This window comes from Pelophylax lessonae, assembly GCF_965119305.1.
Source record: "Pelophylax lessonae genome assembly, chromosome: 1".
Lineage (NCBI taxonomy): Eukaryota > Metazoa > Chordata > Amphibia > Anura > Ranidae > Pelophylax > Pelophylax lessonae.
In genome coordinates, this window is record NC_138768.1 from 382732086 (window position 1) to 382754579 (window position 22494).

At 41.2% G+C, this 22494-nt stretch overlaps 1 protein-coding gene across 1 annotated transcript in view; it reads left to right on the top strand.

The window, feature by feature from the left end:
* The window catches only part of KDM4C (lysine demethylase 4C), a gene marked incomplete at its 5' end in the record, with an annotated part of 705351 nt that extends 683116 nt beyond the window's left edge, over positions 1-22235 (top strand). The window contains 3 exons of the mRNA XM_082265152.1: positions 956-1075; positions 15720-15812; positions 21803-22235. Of these exons, the coding sequence (XP_082121278.1) occupies positions 956-1075; positions 15720-15812; positions 21803-21979 (390 nt within the window). The 3' untranslated portion in view covers positions 21980-22235. The remainder of the gene's footprint in view (positions 1-955; positions 1076-15719; positions 15813-21802) is intronic.
* Between the last annotated feature and the right edge of the window lie 259 nt (positions 22236-22494).

The following is a 22494-nucleotide window of genomic DNA, read 5'->3' on the forward strand; positions in this document are numbered from 1 at the left end:
TTTCTTTTATAACAGAAGGTAGAAAATATTGTTTTTTGTTTTCAAAATGTTTGTTATTTTTTCGCTTATCGCAAAAAATAAAAAACCCAGCGGTGAATAAATACCACCAAAAGAAAGCTCTATTTGTGCAAACAAAATGATAAAAATTTCATTTGGGTACAGTGTAGCATGACTGAGTAATTGTCATTCAAAATGTGAGAGTACCGAAAGCTGAAAATTGGTCTGGGAAGGAAGGGGGTGAAAGTGCCCAGTATTGAGGTGGTTAAATTAATGATGGCCACTAGTTTTCCTGTACTTAGCTGCTTTTTTCTTGCCATAATACAAATTCTAACAGTCGGTTCAGTAGGACTATCAGCTGTTTATCCACCTGACTTCTGCACAACACAACTGATGGTCCCAACCCCATTTATAAGGCAAGAAATCACACTTCTTAAACCTGACAGGGCACACCTGTGAAGTGAAGACCATTTCAGGTGTCTACCTCTTGAAGTGTGACTCTACAATTTCCATAGTCATGAAAATAAAGAAAACTCTTTGAATGAGAAGGTGTGTCCAAACTTTTGGTCTGTACTGTACATTTTTGTACATATGTACAGTATTTGAACATTTGGACTGTCCTGCTATGAAATAGGTATGGTCAAAATTCAAATGCAGATTTGTAGGTGCTCAATTTGGTCTCTATATATCTGCCAGACAATACAATCAGCTTCCTTGCTTGTGACTTTTGCCATAAAGTTTATGATGAGTATTTGTTTCTGAATAAAGATCTGTTTATAGTTTTCTGGCTATAGACTTGTATTGACATAGGAGTATTTGCAGATAATGCTGTGCTCTATTTTAGGAAAATAAAAGTACAGCCCATGTAGCAAATGGGCAAATGTGATCACCCTATGTGCAGTATTATATTATTCCTGAATTTTGTATTTTTAATGAGTTCACTTTTTTTGTTTTAAAGAGCAGAGACTGCCTTAAATTAGGGCCACCTGCAGAGGAAGAGCACGTCCAAGTGAAATGGCCTGATGGCTTACTTTATGGAGCAAAATATCTTGGACACAACATATTGTATATGTACCGGGTGAGTATGAACATCTAAACACATACAAAAACAGACAATTTAGCATCTTAAGGGAACCCTGGATCAGACTAACTATATTTTAGAAATAGATTTCCAAATTCAAAGCACTCAGCGGGACTTGCAACAGGAGGAATTTTCCAGTGTAGTTTAAAGTCAACATTTTGGCAGAGCCTGTCTTTCTCAAGACAAATAAAATAGTGATATACACAGGTGTACATTCCCACAACCTTCCCCCTGCCCAGCCCCCAGTGATGACAGCACTAAAAATCTGTGCATAAAAATTATTTAAAAAAAAGTAACTAAAACTAGTCACAGATATCTCCTAATATAAATGATAACAAGGTAGATTAAATACTATGGAAATAAACAAAGTAGCTAAACAAGGGAAAAGCAAACAAAAAACAAAACAAAATGGAAATGCTCAAAGCATGGAAAGCAAGGAATATGGTAAAAGTAGGGGGAAAAAAACAAAAGCTCTGTATTGCAATGTGGAAATCTGTTTATTCCCGTAGTATTTAATCTGCCTTGCTATAATTTACATAAGAAGATATCTGTGACTAGTTCTAGTTACTTTATGTAATGTGTTTTTATTGCATTTTTTGGAGAGGTCATCACCAAGGGTCTGGCGGTGGGAGGGGTTGTGGGAAATTATACCTGCGTGTGGTGCTATTGTATTTTTCTTGGGAAAGGTGGGCAGTGCCCCACCGAAATGTTGACATTTATTAACCACTTGCCGCAAAATCACGTACCTGTACCTCATTTTGCTTCAAGTGGCTGTAGCTGGATGATGCCTGCAGCTACATCTTTTAAGAGCCAACGGTTGGCTTTCTTGTGATGGCAACCGATGCGGCTAAGAAGCCACTCAATTGTTATGACAAGCAGCGGGAGGGCACGTCCCTCCCCTTCGGCTTCACCCGGGCTCTCCAGTCCCACCGGGAGGTCCGAGCGACCAGCTGGCAAGTCTGCGGACCCGGACAAAGCCGGAATAGGCGTTGATCGGGTCTCGGATCTAGTAATCTGGAAGCGACGTCTTGACATCACTTCCAGTTTACTGGAGCCTTAAAGGCGCAAGATTTAAAAAAATTCAGTATTCAAAACAGCCAAACATGACGTTTTGAATGCTTTTAAGTGCTTATAGTCTTATAGATTCCAGATCCCTCACAAAAAAAAAAATACCTGACACGTGACTATTGCTGTCACAAGGGATGTTTAAACATTTAAAGGGACAGTGTAAAAATAAAACGCATATGTAAGTCGCGCCCGCCACTGTAAACCGTGTTCAAACCACACATGTGAGGTATCACCGCAATCATTAGAGCGAGAGCAATACTTCTACACTAGACCTCCTCTGCAACTCTAAACTGGTAACCATTAAACATTTTTAAAGCATCGCCTATGAAGATTTTTAAGTACCATAGTTTGTTCCAATTTTAAAACATAACATGTTAGGTATCGATTTACTCGGTGTAACATCATATTTGACATTATACAAATAAATTGGGCTAACTTTCCTGTTTGGCTTTTTTAATTCATGAAAGTGTATTTTTCCCCCCCCCAAAAAATTGCATTTGAAAGTCCGTTTGCGCAAATACAGTGTGACCTAAAATATTGCAACGACCGCCATTTTATTCTCTAGGGTCTCTGCTAAAAAGAAAAAAAAAATATATATATATATATATATATATATATAGTCTTATAAAGTTTTATATATATATATATATATATATATAGTCTTATAAAGTTTGAGGGTTCCAAGTAATTTTCTAGCTAAAAATACAGATTTTAACTTGTAAGCAACAAATATCAGAAAAAGGCTCAGTCTTCAAGTGGTTAAACTACATTGGAAAATTCCTTCTACTGTAAGTCCTGCTGAGTGCACCTACTGTCTGCTTCATATTTTGCATACTTTTTTTAATGAATTGCACTTGGGCCATTTTCCTTACAAGCATATGCAGTAGCCCACCTGTTCCTTTGGAAAGATTTTTATATTTGGAACAGTGTTACCATGTGATTGTTGCATTTTTTTTTATATTTATTTATTAAGTTGCTGTATAAAGGTTTGTAAGTTGTCAGCTAATGCACACCTTCTCTTAGAGTCAGACTTGTAAACAAGTGGTTAGAATGGTGTCCTTTTTCCCAGATACTTTGACAGTGCGCAGTCATTCAGTTGCATTTGCATTGTTGAGCATTCTACTTAATGATTCCTTTATAGGTAGAATTTTGTCTGTGATTAATCTACAGCAGTATATATATATATATATATATATACAGATGTGTATGTGTATCCATACACCCTGTCCCTACTACCCAGGGTTATTAGTAATTATAGTTTGAAAGTAGACCTCAGTATTAATAGGTCAGTCATAATGCACATCAATTAAAGTTTTGGCTCACTACAAAAAAACAAAAAGTGAAAGCATGGAATGCCTGATATTTTACCAGAGCTTAATGCAAAAACCTGAGAAAAAGGGTAAGCCAACAAAGGGAGTTTTTGAAAATCTTAAAAAAGCCAACATTTACAATATGGAGTTGAATCGTGCTTTAACCACTTTAGCTCCGGAAGGATTTGCCCCCTTTCTGACCAGTCCAGTTGGCACTGCGTGATTTTAACTGACAATTGCGCGGTCATGCAATGTTGTACCCAAACTAAATTTATGTCCTTTTTTTCCCACAAATACAGCTTTCTTTTGGTGGTATTTGATCACCTGTGTGATTTTTATTTTTTGCGCTATAATCAAAAAAAGAGCGACAATTGTGAAAATAACAATATTTTTCACATTCTGCTATATAACATTCCCCAAAAAAAAAAAAATTTTTTTTAAATTTTAGGCCAATTTGTTTTCTGCTACATGTTTTTTGTAAAAAAAAATCACAATAAGCATATTTTGATTGGTTTGCGCAAAAGTTATCGTGTCTACTAACTGCGGGAAAGATTTATGTAATTTTTATTGTTTTTTTTTTTTTTACTAGTAATGGCGTCGATCTGCGATTTCTAGCGGGACTGCAAATATTGCAGTGGACAGATCGGACCCCTGACTGACGTTTTCAACGCTTTTGGGGGTACCAGTGACATTACTACAGTAATCGGTGCTAAAAATATGCACTGTTACTGTAATAATGCCATTGGCTGTGAAGGGGTTAATCCTGGGGGTAACCAAAGGGGTTAATGTATGCCTGTAACTGTGTGGAGGGAGGGGAGGGGTTCTGTGACAGACACAGACAGATCGCAGTTTCAGCTTAGCTGAAACTTCAGAGCTGTCGCACAGAAAATCCGCCTGCTTTCTTTAGATAAGCAGGCGGGTCTTCTCTATGTTTCCTGGACGATCAGGGGAGGAAGGAGGTAATCGCCGCCTCTCCTCTCGCGGCCTGTCTCCTGCTGTGTCTAAATACAGCAGGAGTGCGCTGCCGAAACCCCTTCCCTTCCCCTCCAGTCACGTAGTACTACGTGACTGGACCAAGGGGAGCCGCCCTGCCGCAGTAGTCGGCAAGTGGTTAAAAACGCCAACAAAGCTTGCTGAAAGCTCTGCAAATGCTTTGTCAAAGCTTGTTGTTCACACTGCTCTTATACAAACTGAAACCCATGTGCAACAGGCCTTAGAATATAGGCCTCATCTTTCATTAACTAGATAGCTAACAGATTATATTTTTTGTGGAAGCTTTCAAAAATACTTAGTTCTGTTTGTCAAGCAAGGGTTCATACTAGTGCATGGTGATATAAACTGAAGATTTTAGAAATCTTGCAGTACAAAATATCCTACAGTTGGGATTTTAAACAACAGCATATACACGCAATCGAACAGTATATAAACACACACTGAAACTTTTAGATATTTGCAGCACTGCTTCTGGTAAAATAGCTGTGGCATAAAAAATGGTATCTAATAAAGGTTAGTGTGTGCCATCATAAATTGCCTTTTAGAGTAAATTTCCTAGGGCTGATATTAACATTTGCCTGCTGCTCATTCTAAAGTCAAATGTGTGCATTTAAAACGCTAGACAAATAAGTCATTTTATAGGTTAATGTTTATTGCTACTATTGAATCTGAGAAACAAGCCCAATCTTCATTTAAATAATTTGATAGCCCAGAAAAAAGGTCCCTTTTGAGAGAAAATTGCATATTGCAAATACGGACTACAATGATCTAGAAAAAATAAAAATTACACAAATAAATAAAACTTCTGCCTCCTTTTTGCAACATGAAATTCCCATTACACTCGAGGGTTTTTTTTTTTTTTTAAGAATAATTTGCAGAAACCCTCTATATAGTCTAATGGAGAAGCAAGATACCATTTACAACAAATGAACTGTTGAAATCATTAAAAATATAACCAACTACCACTTGTAGCTCTTTTTCTTGCAATGTGAGAATTACCTGATGCGCTGAAAAGGACCTGTGTCTGTTCCTATTACTTCAATTGCATCAGGCTGTTTGACAGCAAAGGGTGCAAAATAGGAAAAGCTATTAGTACATCATAGAAGCTGAGTTGTGTTCCTCAAGCAGACCTGCTAATTTTTGATGTACTGTGCTACAGGAAAAGTCACACGCAGTTTCCTATATTTATTTATTTTTTATAATATATAGAGAGAGAGATATAGATACAGTATCTCACAAAAGTTAGTACACCCCCTAACATTTTTGCAGATTTTTTATTATATCTTTTCATGTGACAACACTGACGAAATTACACGTTGCTACAATGTAAATTAGTGAGTGTACAGCTTGTAGAACAGTGTAAATTTTCTGTCCCCTCAAAATAACTCAACACACAGCCATTAATGTCTAAACGGCTGGCAACAAAAGTGAGTACACCCCTACGAGAAAATGTCCAAATTGGACCCAAAGTGTCAATATTTTGTGTGGCCACCATTATTTTCCAGCACTGCCTTAACCCTCTTGGAGTTCACCAGAGCTTCACAGGTTGCCACTGGAGTCCTCTTCCACTCCTCTGACGAAATCACGGATCTGGTGAATGTTAAAGACCTTGCGCTCCTCCACCTTCTGTTTGTGGATGCCCCACAGATGCTCAATAGGGTTTAGGTCTGGAGACATGCTTGGCCAGTCCATCATCTTTACCCTCAGCTTTTTTAGCAAGGCCGTGGTCATCTTGGAGGAGTGTTTGTGGTCGTTCTGTTGGAATACTTCCCTGCGGCCCAATCTCCGAGGGGAGGGGGATCATGCTCTGCTTCAGTATGTCACAGTACATGTTGGCATTCATGGTTCCCTCAATGAACTGTAGCTCCCCAGTGACAGCAGCACTCATGCAGCCCCAAACTATGACACTCCCACCATGCTTGACTGTAGGTGAGACACACTTGTCTTCTTTGTACTCCTCACCTGGTTGTGACCACACATGCTTGACACCATCTTAACCAAATAAGCTTATCTTGGTCTCATCAAACCACAGGACATGGTTTCAGTAATCCATGTCCTTAGTCTGCTTGTCTTCAGCAAACTGTTTGCGGGCATTCTTGTGCATCATCTTTAGAAGAGGCTTCCTTCTGGGACGACAGCCATGCAGACCAATTTGATGCAGTGTGCTGCGTATGGTCTGAGCACTGACAGCCTGGTCGATCATGGCGAGGCCTGTTCTGAGTGGAACCTGTCCTGTTAAACAGCTGTATGGGCTTGGCAACTGTGCTGCAGCTCAGATTCAGGGTCTTGGCAATCTTCTTATAGCCTAGGCCATCTTTATGTAGAGCAACAATTCTTCTATTTTTCAGGTCCTCAGAGAGTTAGTTGCCATGAGGTGCCATGTTGAACTTCCAGTGACCAGTATGAGAGAGTGAGAGCGATAACACCAAATTAACACACCTTCTCCCCATTCACACCTGAGACCTTGTAACACTGAGTCACATGACACCGATGAGGGGAAATGGCTAATTGGGCTCAATTTGGACATTTTAACTTAGGGATTACTCACTCTTGTTGCCAGCGGTTTAGACAAGAATGGCTGTGTGCTGAGTTATTTTGAGGGGACAGCAAATGTACACTGTTATACAAGCTGTACACTCACTACTTTACATTGTAGCAAAGTGTAATTTCTTCAGTGTTGTCACATGAAAAGATCTAATAAAATATTTACAAAAATGTGAGGGGTGTACTCACGTTTGTGAGATACTGCAGATAGATAACAGTACTATGCAAATGTTTTAGGCAGTTTTGATAAATACTGTAAAGAAATGGTTTAAAAATATATATTTTAATTGTTTATTTTTATCAATTTACAAAATGCAAAGTGAGCGAACAGAAGAAAATCAAAATCAAATCAATATTTGGTGTGACTACCCTTTGGCTTCAAACCACAATCCGTTTTTAAACTTGCACACTTTGTACAGGAACTTTGTAAGATTAGAGTCAGGTATATGATTAACCAAGTATATCATGCAGGTACCCAGTGATCATCAATTTCATGTATAAGTTGAAACACTGTCAAAAACTGAAACAGAAACAGATTGGGGGACAGTGAAATCCTGCTACTAAGGTGAGGTTGTGGAAGAAAGTTTCATGTCACAGGTCATAAACTATGGCAAGACTCAGCCCAGCAACAAGAAACAAAGTAGGTACACTGCAAGAGCAAGGTCTCTCCCAGGCAAACATTTCAAAGCATTCTGGTGTTTCAAAATATGCTGTGCAAACTCTTTTGAAGAAGCACAAAGAAACGGGCAACGTTGAGGACCATAGATGCAGTGGTGGGCCAAGGAAACTTAATGGGGCAGATGAAAGATGCATCATGCTTCCCTTCGACATCAGAATTCCAGCAGTACCATCAACACAAAACTGGCGGAAACCAGTGGGACCCAGGTACACCCGTCTACTGTCCAGAAAGGTTTGACCAGAAGTGGTCTTCACTGAAGAATTGCAGCCAAAAAGCCATAATTCTGACATGGAAACAAGGCTAAGTGACTCAACTATGCACGAAAACTTAGGAACTGGGGTGCGGAAAATTGGCAGCAGGTGCTCTGGACTGATGAGTCAAAATTTGAAACATTTGGCTGTAGCAGGAGACTGGAGAAACAATAATAAGTTTCTGCAGGCGACAGCGTAGCATTGTGGAGGTTGCTTGCATGTTTGGGGCTGCATTTTTGCAAATGGAGCTGGAGAATTGGCCAGGATCAATGGTGTCCTCAATGCTGAGAAATATAGGCAGATACTTAGCCATCATGCCATACCATCAGGGAAGTATGTGATTGGCTCCTCTGCAGCAGGACAACAAAGCCAAACATACAGCCAATGTCATCTATCTTCAAGTGATACTACAGGATTTTTTTTTAAATAACAGACATGTTACACTTACCTGCTCTGTGCTGTGATTTTGCACAGAGCAGCCCCAGTCCTCCTTTTCTCATGTCCTCTGCCAATGCTCCTGACACCTGTCAGCGCTCCTGACCCTCCTGCTGAGTGCCCCTATAGAATGACACTTGCTATGGGGGCACTTGTGCTTACTTATTCACGAACCCCACTTTCTGTGTTCTTAAGACACACAGAGCAGGCCCTGCCCCTCACTGACTGTGTCTGAGCCAGTGAGGAGAGAGGGAGCTGAGAGAGCCTCTGCTCTCGTGCACATTACTGGTTTGAGATTTGGCTCAGGTAAGTATTAGGGGGGGGGCTAGGGGGGAGCATCATACTGAAGGTTTTTTACTTTCATGCATAGAATGCATGAAGGTAAAAAAAAAATCTTTAGCCCTTAGAATCACTTTCAGTGTAAAGACGAAGCAAGCAGTCCTGGAAGTGATGGTTTGGCCACCATAGAGCCCTGATCTCAACACCATCAAGTCTGTCATCCACAGGAAATCTGTGGTTAGTTCTCCAAGATGTTTGGAACAACATACCTGCCGAGTTCCTTCAAAAACTGTGTGAAAGTGTACCTAGAAAAATTGATGCTGTTTTGAAGGAAAAGGATAATCACAGCATATATTGATTTGATTTGGACTTCTCTTCTGTTCATTCACTTTTCATTTTGTAGGGTAAACAATTAGTAAATTATTACTATTATTAACACTTCTATTTCTGAAAGCATTCTTAATTTGCAGAATTTTTTCACACCTGCCTAAAACATTTGACAGTAGTGTGTGTCTGTGTGTATGTATATTACAATTTACAAATCTCTTTACCTACTGTAGCTATATACTTTTTTTAAAGCTTACATGTAGCCACCCCAATAAAGTTTTAATATATTTTCAGATGAAGTCATGTTGTATTTGCAGTTTTCTTTATTGCTGACCCAATCAGGGCAGTAGAGGAATGTTTGTTGTCACCGTGTGCAGAAACGCCTTTTGAAGGGATTGTAAAGTCTTAAGGGTTTTCACCCTAATGCATTCGGGTGAAAAACCTTCTTTGTTGCAGCTTCCCTCAGAGCCCCCCCTTTTTCTTACCAAAGCCCATCCGTTCCAACGATGTGCACAAGCGCAGCGGTTCCAGCCACAGCCTCTGTCCTCATTGGATAGATTGATAGCAGTAGGAGCCATTGACAGCCAGTAAAAGATAAATAATTTGATTTTCTGGAAGATAAAAATGCTAGCGTAGCTATATTACATAGCATTGTTAGATGGCTACAGTTCTGTTTTAACATGTTTCTACATTTAACTGATTGTTAGAGCCTTAGCCACTGTGTTTTTGGGGATTATTTTTCTGAAAGGTCATCAGGTTTTGTTTTTTAGCCAGGTGAATTACAGTTCTTTGTGATTCAGTTAAGCTGACATAGATGATACAGTATGAATCTATTCTTTGCAAAGAAAGCAGTTTTTTAGCATTTTCTACACCTGGCTGCATATCTGTTCTCATTTTCTGCTAAAGAGGTTTATGTTAGATTAAATTTGAACTTGGACAGGGGAAGCATTTTTTTTAACTTTTTTTAGATGAGCATTTTGGAACTCAGTGTCTTAGACAATGGTTTAGTTAACAGTATCTCATAGAGTGTCACTCAGGTTGTCTTTTGCATATACACGCAGACAGCCTGAAAAGAGCTGAAAGCTATTCAATTAATTTCCTCTAGCCTTTGAATCAGAAGCAAACACAGGAGTGAAATTAAATAAGGAGCAAAAAAAAGTTGATGGATAAGTATGCAAAAGTTTTAGCAGTAACAACACCAAAGTGTGGCTATTTAAATAATCATAAATACAGTGTGGGTTATCTTTTATAGCAGACTGTATATATAATGAAAATTCGTTTAGACACTGTGGACATGATTAAAGACCTATCGCAGTCCTCGCTCTTTGCATATTGAGCTAAACTTAGAATTCCCCTTCAAAATTTGCTGCCGACTTATAGACTTCATATGTCAGTTTACACGGGTAATTAAATGCAAGGCTTCACATAAGGGAGGTAGTATTTAAAGTAGTAGGTTTAAAAATAAATGGTTATAAAGCAGACATTTCTCTAGCGCTCATCGACAGACGTAGTCCTCGGTGATACACCACCTTCGGGTTATGTTACCTCCGAAGGAGCAGGACTAGACAGGAAATTAAAAAGCTCTGGCCACACCCTAGGGGCAGTCCCAGAGGGTATATCCTCTCTCTCTCTGCCTCAGCAAATCAGTTATTTTCTGTCTAGTTAGGAGTAAGGACCTAGATACCTTGCTGGGATCTTAGGTCCTGGCAAGATTTTTTTCTTGAAGGATTTTTTAGACAGCTTTTTTTCTCCAGTGTTCCTGTGAGATCTTCAAGCAAGAAAGCTGAACTGGGCGACGGGCTGGATGTTGAGATCCGGTGGTCACCCCAGTTCAGCCTACGAGCGCGTGCAGGCCATAGCTCCGCGCTGGGTCGGCCGCGACAAAGTCCCATTAAAGGACTGTCCACGCGAGTTAAACGTCTCGCCGAAACGCCAAAGACCATGAGTCACGGCGTCCGTATCGGTCGACAGCCCTCCCGCCCCGGTGGAGAGGGGTACTGTCAGGAGTTGGTGCCCGCCTGGTTCCGGTATGGTGAGTAGTATGTTCCCCCTTTTTCCCTGACGGGTTTTGTGGTGAACGCGGGCCCCTCTCTGTATGGTAAGAAAGAGTCCTTTCTATCCTATAACATGTCACAAATCCTCCTACTTTGAGTGTGATTTATGTGTGCAAAAGCCAGGAGGCTTGGCTTGGGAGCTAACAATCTATTGTATACATGTTTTAAAAATGTAATCTGTGGCATTCTGGGAATCTTATGGATTAAGTATAAGCTACCTACCAGTCAGAAGCCACGGACATGTAGACTGCCTTCCAAATCAGATCTCCAGCTAATAGCAGGCCTCCCGAACGGCCACGCGGTCCGCCAGGGCCGGTACCGCCAACCACGCCATATCCCCATGCAGAGAGAGTGTTGTGTGCCCTGCAGCACACCGCTATTCAGTTTAGGCCGCCGCCATTTTTTTTTGCTGGATCGCACGAGCCGCCATTTTGGCGTAGCCTCGTGTCTCCAGCATGGGGGCGGCCATGTTTGAGGTGATCCTACACCTCGTGGAGCTTGGGGGAGGCGCCGGAAGGCGTGCAGAGGGGCGGAGCCGCCTCCTTTCTTCCTGGGCAGCCAGCCAAGAGACTTCCTGTTTGTCAAGACAGCGCTGTAAGCTGTTGCAGTTTAACTCTGAGCATCAAGTGGTGAGCCTGGGGGTCTATCTCTCTCTCTCTCGATCGATAGGGATCCCTAAGCAGGTAACACTAAGGGGCTTTTTGTGGCGCTGGGGGTCAGAAAAAAAAAAAAAAAGTTTTTTTCTTTACTTTTGAATTATATTATCCAGGAAGTAACTGGAGTTATTATGGACCCTGCCACACATATTCCCCCACCTGTTTCCCTCGAGGGGGCCTCGGGACCCGCCGGTGCACAGAGTATAGAGTCATTTACAGCAATTTTGGAGTCTATGGTGGCTCGGGTGGAGGCGGCCTGTCAGGGACGGGGGTCTAGGAAGCGACCCCCGCCTACCCCTATACCATCTGACACCTCTGACTCAGATTCAGAGATGGTCACGGCAGTTGCAGGTTCCTCTGCAAGGGCTGTTATCCCAGGTAAAGCCCCCTCAGACAGTGAGGAGGACGCTTCTTCTCTTGCTATAATTCAGGAAGAAGCATTGGTGGACGCACTAGTTGTGGCAGTGCAAGAAACCTTAAAACTTGAGGCTTTACCGGCAGAGGCAACTGAAACAGAGAGGCCTTTTGGGACGAATAAGCCCATCAAGACGGCGAAGGCTTTTCCTGTACCTAAATGTTTTGGTAATCAGATTAAAGGAGAATGGGAGCATTCTAAACGTACCTTTACTATTTCCAAGCGTATTGCTAGACGCTATCCGTTTGAGGAATCCATCATTAAGAAATGGACGGTACCACCAGTCGTGGATCCGCCTATTTCCAGGCTGAATAAAGCCACGGTTATTCCAGTGGAGGACACTTCGTCCTTTAAGGATCCGGTGGATCGAAAGATAGAAGCAGAGTCCCGCACTATCTTTTCTCTGATAGGGTCAGCATTTAGACCAGTAATCGTTATTGGTCTAGTTTCCCAGACACTTACGGAATGGGCGAAAATGGTACGCCAAGATCTTAGGGGAAAAGATATTCCCCAGGAGACATCTGATTTGATGGAACAGATCTTACAAGGGCTACGGTTTATCTGTGACGCAGCCTTGGACACTACTCCCCTATTAGGGCATGCATCTAAGTTAGCAGTGATCCTCAGACGTGTGCTGTGGTTAAAATGCTGGTCAGCTGACCTAGGTTCCAAAAAGACCTTGACCAATCTCCCCTTTCAGGGGAATCGTCTATTTGGAGCCAACCTAGATGAAATCATTAAGGATGCCACTGGGGGCAAGAGCACTTTTTTGCCACAGGCTGCAAAAGCTAAGGGACCTCGCAACAAGCGAGGACCTTTCTTTACCGCCCATAAAGGGCGCTCGGCTGGTACTAGCGGGAAAGGCAAGACTCCTCCAGGAGGGTTCAAGAAGGGGACCAACCCAGCCAAACCCGAAGCAAAGGAGTACACAGCCTGAAGGTGCGCCCCCACCCGTTTTCAGGGTGGGGGGACGTTTTCACCGGTATTCAGGACATTAGATCGAGCATCAACCACTACTACCGGTGCGATTCTTCCCTTCCAACATTTAAGTACCACAGGAAGCGGTAGTTACCGTTCCCTGAATAGATCTTTTCCTTTACCTTTTCCTAAGATTAGTCCCGATACCTCACAGGAATCGGATCTGGTTGACCAGATAGGCCAAGTAGCCTCTAGTCGGGTGACTTCGGTCCCTGAGGTTCAACCAGAAAAGATCACCCTTCCTGATAGCAATCAGGTATCTGATAAATGTGTGGGAACAGAAAACGACCAGACTTTCTCGGATGGTCGGGGCCAGATACCTCTAGGGACGCCTGGTTCAGATCCAATCAGCGCCAGTGGTCCTAGAAATTCTAGGCTGGCCTCCTCAAGCCGGCCTGGCCGACTTGGACATGTTAGTCGCAGACGTTCCGTGGGAACTTCGTCTCAGGGAGTGTCTGTGGTCTCAAGGACCAATTTACCTTCATGCTTTACAGTCGCTGGTTTTAATGGCCTGGCCATTGAGACCCAAGTACTGAAGGACAGAGGTTTGTCTACTTCAGTCATTCCTACCCTTATTAAAGCAAGGAAAGCGACTTCCAGCAAAGTCTATTATCACACATGGAAGACTTATATTGCGTGGTGCGAATCTTTAGGATTTCCTCCACGTACCTATTCGGTGACTCGAATATTGGCCTTTTTGCAACAAGGGGTTGAGCAGAAGCTAGCCTTGAGCACCATCAAGGGTCAAGTTTCAGCATTAGCAATCTTCTTTCAGAAGCCTTTAGCTACCAAATCCTTGGTGCGGAATTTCATCCAGGGGGTGCGGCACCTGGCTCCTCCAGTCCGCGCGCCCTTACCGCCCTGGGATCTTAATTTGGTTTTGTCGGTTCTACAGAAACCTCCCTTTGAAAACATCAGGGAGATTCCCTTGCTTACTCTATCCCAGAAGGTGGCCTTCTTGGTGGCTATTACTTCTGCTCGCAGGGTGTCAGAACTGGCTGCATTATCATGCCAGTCACCATACCTAGTGATTCATAGGGATAAGGTAGTACTTCATCCTAAGCCATCTTTTCTTCCCAAGGTGGTTTCAGATTTTCATCTGAATGAAGATATTGTACTACCTTCCTTGTGTCCTCAGCCCAAGCATCATCGGGAACATGCGTTGCATTCCTTAGATGTGGTTCGGGCAATCAGGGTATACCTGAAAGCTACGGAATCATTCCGTAAGACGGATTCACTCTTTGTGATCACGGATGGCCCCAGAAAGGGTTTGCCTGCATCTGCCGCGACCATTGCCAAATGGATTAGACTAACGGTGGTACAGGCTTATTCTATTAAGGGTCAGAGTCCTCCGTTCCCTGTTAGGGCGCACTCCACTCGAGCGCTCAGTACTTCCTGGGCCTTTCGCCATCAGGCGTCAGTGGTCCAGGTATGTAAGGCGGCCACCTGGTCGTCGGTACATACCTTTACAAAATTCTATAAAATTGATGTGACGGCATCGGCGGATGCCTCATTTGGCCGCAAGGTTTTGCAGGCCGCAATTTGAGGAGACCGGTGGTCTACCTCGAGGGTTTTTTTCTGTTTGAAAAAAAAAAAAAAATTGTTTTCTCTTTTTTTGGTTGAGTCTCATCATTAAGGATGAGCATTGTAAACTTCTAGTTGGCACCGGTTGGGCCTTCTAGATTGGGATTGATTTCCATTTTCCCACCCCTCAGTCGTGATACTGCTCTGGGACGTCCCGAAGGTGGTGTATCACCGAGGACTACGTCTGTCGATGAGCGCTAGAGAAAAATGGATTTTTGTAAAATCTTACCGTAAAATCCTTTTCTCTTAGCTCATCGACAGACGTAGTCCCCGCCCCTCTGTTTTGGAGTTGGGTTGGGTTAAATTCTCTAAGCACTGCTTTTTCACATAACTGATTTGCTGAGGCAGAGAGAGAGAGGATATACCCTCTGGGACTGCCCCTAGGGTGTGGCCAGAGCTTTTTAATTTCCTGTCTAGTCCTGCTCCTGCGGAGGTAACATAACCCGAAGGTGGTGTATCACCGAGGACTACGTCTGTCGATGAGCTAAGAGAAAAGGATTTTACGGTAAGATTTTACAAAAATCCATTTTTCATTATTGCAAAAGGACCAGAAAGAGTGGGTGCACATTTGCTTAAAATGTATCAAGTTTTTCATATAGCATTATTGGCCTAATGGAAATGTCAATCTGGTAGCCTGTGTGATAAACAAAATATAATTAAAAGAAAAGTATGGATTTAAAAAAACATAATTTGTTTCCTGGCAGTGTTCGCAACAGTGCAGAAGTATTTCCATTGTGTCCTATTACAGTATAGATTACTATAGGTGCAGGTGAATCATTGGACACGATAGGCTCAATTCACAAACCTAATATACCAGGATACTTTTTTTTTAAGTGGCTGGCTTTTCTAGCTGATTTAGAAAATGACAGTAACATGGCCATATTAGAGAGCCTTATCCTTGTACCAAATGTTTGTGTATTACCCCTACATTCTGTATGGCTGCTGGCTAGTGCTGCCTGACTGGACTCATGGTGGATTGTTGTATATTTGAAACCCTGGTAAAGTTAATGTTATTCTCTGTTGGCAATTACATGTTAAGAACTAAACACACCCCTTTTTGTTTTATAGGTTGAATTTGAAGATGGGTCACAGATTGTTACAAAAAGAGAAGATATTTACACGTTGGATGAAGAGCTTCCTAAAAAGATTAAGTCTCGCTATGTATGTCCCTTAATCCTTTTTTAAAGAACACATATTTACAAATTAATAAGATAAAAAAAAAAAAAATCAGTTCGAACTGCAATATGCCCATTCCCTTATATGACTTGATCTACAATGTTATAATCTGTTGATCTAACCTATTTTTGGATTGTGCAATGTGCAGTCCATACCCTGAATAACAATAGCCCAGAACAACAGGCATATGCTGCTGGCATCACCACGGCTGGTAGGCTGTGAGCATGTAGCAAACTTTGACCCACACACCACCCTGTATACTCTCAGCAGCTGCTTGGTGCTTCCAGGCTGAGATCCCCCCAAAATGGTCTCCCTTTTAAAACCTAAGCATACCACTGAAAAGCAAGGACCATTCTATACATCTGCTGTTACCATAAAAGCAGGTGCCAGTAGTTAATTTGCTTTCCTTTCCTTTGCTTTCCTTTTCCTGATGAATTTATAATTCGGTCCAATTAAGCCCTTACATATTCACCATACATAAGAGGAGTTAAGATTTTATTTGGAATTCAGACATTCTCCCCCTTATTCGCACTAAAAACAAATGAAAGGTAACCCATGATTCTTCTAAGCTTGTGACCTGTGCTGGGTTTCCTCTCAGCTCAAGTCTTACTGATTCCAATGAAGATTTATAGTAGTGACAACTGGAATATGGGATTCACAGAGTTAATCTTCTGTTCTTTTGTTACTAGGTTGATCATTCAGACATTATTGTGATTGAATACGTTTTCCATGTGGACCTTTATTGGCAACAGTAACTACACACTTAAGCTGGTCATACATAGATCGAAATTCAGCCAGTTTAACAGGGGCCAGACAAATTTTGGTCCATCTATGAACACCTTGGTTGTTTAGAAGCTGATCTTCTTCTGTACTTCTGTACAACAACCCGGTCTGATTTTTTTATGAACAATCAGTACAGCCAGCTATAACCGACAACACTGATTGTTGTGTTCTCAGGGCTCCCCACCATGAGAACACAATAGCACAGTGGGAGTGATTCCCCCATCTACCCCGAATGTGTGGATGAGGGAATTGGCAACTTTTTTTTCTTTCTACCTGCTGGTTAAAAGAAAACAAAATTTATAATGTATGACCTGCTTTAACAAGTGATTCATAGAAAACCCCCTGCAGATTTTGTAAATTTGCCCACTTACGAACAAATGAAGGGTCTATAATTTTTATCTTATTTTTTTTTTTTAATAATTTATTAGATGTCTTTTAAATGATCAAGTTGCAGTTCAGTGAGTAAATTAAGTATTTTAATCTCCTACCAACCAACAATAATTTTGGTTCCCACAGAACTGTTGGCTACAGTATGTGCTCATGTGGTACACAGATTAGTCCTGTTAATTTAAGAACAACTTTTTATGTGTATGAAAGACACCTGTCCACAGAATCTCTCCCTTCCATTCAAATCGACCATTATGGGCAAGACCAAAGAGCTATGAAAGGGCATCCGGGACAAGATTGTTCACCTGCACAGGGCTGGAATGGGCCAAGGATAACACATATATAACATTCTCTAAAATCACATCTTCTTAAAATCTTATCATTCAAATGATTACATAAAATTCTATATAGGTGTAAGGAGGAAGAGTTTTAACCACCGAGGAGCACTATTATCATATTGGCTTGTTTTGCACAGAAGCTTTATTGGACACTTTTAATACTTACTCTTTTTTATATAGATTATGTTATAGACATTCATTTTCACTGTATTATTGATTTTTATGAGAACAGGAACATTAGCATTTTAACACTATACACAGCGGTTTATTGATATATGCACTGGTTCACTTTATATGATAAAAGCACTTTATAATTTAACATAATTGGGACACTAGCACTTTTGTAATTACCAGTATATAGATACGGATATTATTTGAAGCACAAGAATCACTGTGGAGCACGATAACTACCTACCTCACCCTCTATGTAGATACATGGTCACCTCAGCACTTTAAGATATGAATATCATGGAAATTCACTGTTGAAGAAATATACATATATTGTTTTATTAATTTTTATGGATTAATAATGAAAGAAGGATTTTAGTATTTGTGATTTGAGAAGAGTGAATATATAACCAAAGTTTTATCTGAATTTCCGGTTGAGCAATTCCTAAAGCGCAGTACAACCCCCTTTTACACTAAGAGCTTGTGAATGATCTTAAGGCAGTTGGGACCACACTCACCAAACAAACCACTGGTATCACAATATGCCACCGTGGTTAGAAATCCTGCAGTGACCACAAGGTCCCCCTCCTCAAGAAGGTATATGTACAGGCCCATCTGAAGTTTGCCAATGAACAGTGAAATGATTCAGAGAAGGAGAGTTTGGTGGAAGAAAAATTCTGACTATGACCCTAAGAACACCATCCCTACAGTCAAGCACAGAGGTGGAAACATTATACTTTGGGGCTGTTTCTCTGCTAAAGGTACAGACCGACTTTGCTGCATTGAATGGCCAATGGACAGGGCCACGTATTGTAAAATCTTGGATCAGAACCTTTTTCCCCTCAGCCATGGGGAAGATGGGTCATGGATGGTTCTTCCAGCATGACAATATCTCAAAACATACTGCCAAGGCAACGAAGGAGTGGCTCAAAAAGAAGCACATTAAGGTCATGGAGTGGCCTAGCCAGTCTCCAGACCTTAATCCTATAGGAATGTTATGGAGGGAGCTAAAACTTTGAGTTGCCAAGCAACAGCCAAGAAACCTTAAGGATTTGGAGAAGATCTGTAAAGAAGAGTGGACCAAAATCCCTGAGATGTGTGCAAATCTGGTAACCAACTACAAGAAACGTCTTACCTCTGTGCTTGCCAGCAAGGGCTTCTCCGCCAAGTACTAAGTCATGTTTTGCTTGGGGATCAAATACTTACTTTACTCACTGAACTTTAACTCAACTTCTTGTTTTTTCTGGACTTTTAGTTGATATTCTGTCTCTATCATTTAAAATAGACCTAGGATAAAAATTATAGACCCTTCATTTCTTTGTAAGTAGGCAAACTTACAAAATCTGCAGGAGATCAAATAATTCCTTGCTATATATATATATATATATATATATATATATATATATATATATATATATATATATATATATATATACATACATACATACACACTGTTTAAAAAATTAAAGGAACACTTTTTAATCAGAGTACAACATCAAGTCAATAAACTTCTGGGATATTGATCTGGTTAGTTAAGTAGCGGAGGGGGTTGTTAATCAGTTTCAGCTGCTTTTGTGTTAATGAAATTAACAACAGGTGCACTAGATTGGCAACAATGAGACAACCTCCGAAATTGCAATGGTTTTACAGCTGGAGGCCACTGAAATTTTTTTCTGACTGTTTTTCACTAGTTTTGCATTAGGCAAGGATCAATGTCACTACTGATAGCATGAGGCGATACCTGGACCCTATAGAGGTTGCACAGGCAGTCCAACTCCTCTACAATCAGAAACAGACTTCATGAAGGTGGCCTAAGGGCCCGATGTCCTCTGGGGGCACCTGTGCTTACTGCCTGGCCCCGTGGAGCTCGGTTGGAATTTGTCATTGAACACCAGAATTGGCAGGCCTGCCACTGGCGCCCTGTTCTTTTGACAGATAAGAGCAGGTTCACCCTGAGCACATGTGACAGACGTGAAAGGGTCTGGAGAAGCCGTGGAGAACATTATGCTGCCTGTAACATCGTTCAGCACGACCGGTTTGGTGGTGGGTCAGTGATGGTCTGGGGAGGCATATCCATGGAGGAATGCACACACCTCTACAGGCTAGACCATGGCACCTTGACTGCCATTAGGAATTGGGTTGAAATCCTTGGACTCATTGTCAAACCCTACGCTGGTGCAGTGGGTCCTGGGTTCCTCCTGGTGCATGACAAAGCCCATGCCTTATGTGGTGAGTGTATGCAATCAGTTCCTGGAGAATGAAGGAATTAATACCATTGAATGGCCCCCATGCTCACCTGACCTAAATCCAATGGAACACCACTGGCTCAGTGATGCCCTGGTTCAGATCTGGAGGAAATTCCCCCGGGACACCATCTGTCATCTCATTAGGAGCATGCCCCGACATTGTCAGGCATGCATACAAGCATGTGGGGGCCATACAAACTACTGAGTACCATTTTAAGTTGCTGCAATGGAATTTCAGAAAAATTAACTAGCCTGCTGCATCGGGGTTGTCTTTGAGTTCAGCCCTCTGTAAGTTGATCATTTTCATTCCCATCAAATGATGTGGCATCCTTTTGATCCTAACACGTTACCCAGTCCATATCAGTATAGATATCCATCATGACATGTGTCCCCATTGAGATCTGATGTGTTTTCAAAGCGTTCCTTTAATTTTTTTTGAGCAGTGTATGTATATATATATATATATGCTGTGTGTGTAAATATATATATATATAAAAACTTTATTGGCATGCCAGTCTTAGGGTTCAATATGGAGTTGGCCCACCTTTTGCAGCTAGAACAGCTTGAACTCTTCTGGTAAGACCAAAAAGGTTTAGGAGTGTGTCTATGGGAATGTTTACTATTTTTCCAGAAGCGCATTTGTGAGGTTAAGCACTCCTTTTGGAGAGAAGGCCTGGCTCGCAGTCTGCACTCTAACTCATCCCAAAAGTGTGCTATCTGGTTGAGGTGCAGGCCAGTCAAGTTTCTCCAACCCAAACTCGCTCATCCATGTCTTTATGGACCTTACTATATTTTTCAGAGGTTGGGCTTGGCCCCTTAGTTCCAGTGAAGGGAACTCTTAAGGCATCAGCATACCAAGACATTTTGGAAAATGTTATGCTCCCAAATTTGTGGGAACATTTTTGGGGATAGCCCCTTCCTTTTCCAACATGACTGTGCACCAGTGCACAAAGCAAGGTCCAGAAAGACATGGATTAGCAAGTTTAGGGTGGAGGAACTTGACTGGCCTGCACAGAGTCCTGAACTCAACCCAATAGAACACCTTTGGGAGTGCTGACTGCAAGCCAGGACTTGTTTCCAACATCTGTGCCTAACCTCACAAATGTGCTTTTAGTGGCCTAATAAGTTCAGCATTGATAACAGGGAGCTATACCTTAGTTTATTAACAATTAGGTATATGGAACTATTTTAAAGGAAAACTTTCATCACACCTGGGAGCCAGAAATCTTGCTGATTGATAGGGAATCAAATGCTTATTTTACTCATTAACATGCAAATCAATTTATAGCTTTTTTTTAAATGCGGTTTTCTGGATTTATTTGTTGTTATTCTGTCTCTCATTGTTAAAATAAATCTACCATTAAAATTATAGAATGATCATTTCTTTGTCAGTGGGCAAAGGTACAAAATCAGCAGGGGATCAAACACTTTTGCCTCACTGTAGCAGCGCCATTTCAAACTTCCCCCTTTAAAAATACCAATTCCCTGGCTGCCATGACAGTCCAATGCCTTTAGGACTTTGAGTCCCTTACCAGGAAAAAAGAAAGAATGGCTTCACTTTAACTGTGGATGGGAATACTTTGGGCTTGATTTTCCAAAAGGCATTGCCCTCAGACATAGCCAGACAATAAGCATTTTCAGCAGGCGCTCAGCAATGTTTTCCTTTAGGGTTTCTATTTGACATTTGAAAATTGGATCTGTTTAGATTTTGAATTAGGACCATGCAGCTCCCACTATGATAAAACCACCTTTGTTGTAGATATTCATGATAAAGCCATTTATGTATAATGTTGTGTAGCTTAGATATTTTGTAAAATTAAGGGACACCGTGCATACATCAAGATGTTTACATGTAACTTGCAGTAATTGAGTATTTTTGTGACGTGGGTCTGTTTTAATGCTCTTTTCTAGTGTACAGCTGTGCTTTCTGCTGCAGGTATTCAAGTCAAGAATTTTTAATCAGTGGGAAATTAATTATCCCTTTAAGAAAAACATGTTTTTATTAAATGTATATCCTAGTTTTTTATTTCCCTATTTTCTGTTTTTATTTCAGTCCAGGGCATCAGACATGAAATTTGAAGATGCTTTCTATGGGGAAGAAGTCATTTGTGGTGAAAGGAAAAGGCAGAGAGTTCTCAATGTGAAGTTCAAGAATGAATATGTTGATGACCCAGGATATCGTTCATTTCTGAAGAGTTCATTCCAAAAAAAATGCCGCAAAGGACAATAATAGGGAAATGAATAAAGTACAGTACACCCAGTAAGGGACCTGATTTGTTACAAATGTTGCACTGTTAAACAATTATGGACATTCTCACATATTGGATCCAAGAACATGAAAGATGAGTAGTTTCGGTGGAAGGCATGGTTGTAATATGTTATAAGCATGGGTAATTCAAGTAGTTGCCAGCTCTAAATTCTTCACTAGCATCACTATAGTCAATGTGGTACTTTGAACAACAATATGCTTTCAGGGGAGGGCTGGCCATGTAACCCAGAATAAATCACTATTTCTAAAATTTTAAACGGTTCTTAATACAACGCAACGGTATGCTAGATTACCATCGTAGGGGAATACGTATTAAGCCTTGGCTTCTGTTGCATGAGGGTGCCAAGGGTATTTTTGTTTCCTTTTGTAAGACCTAGACTCCATAATCTCTAGCTGCTCAGAGACAATCTGTTTACTAAGAACGTACTGCATATAGATGCCCATAAAGGTGCAGGAAGACTATTTACTAAAGTAGT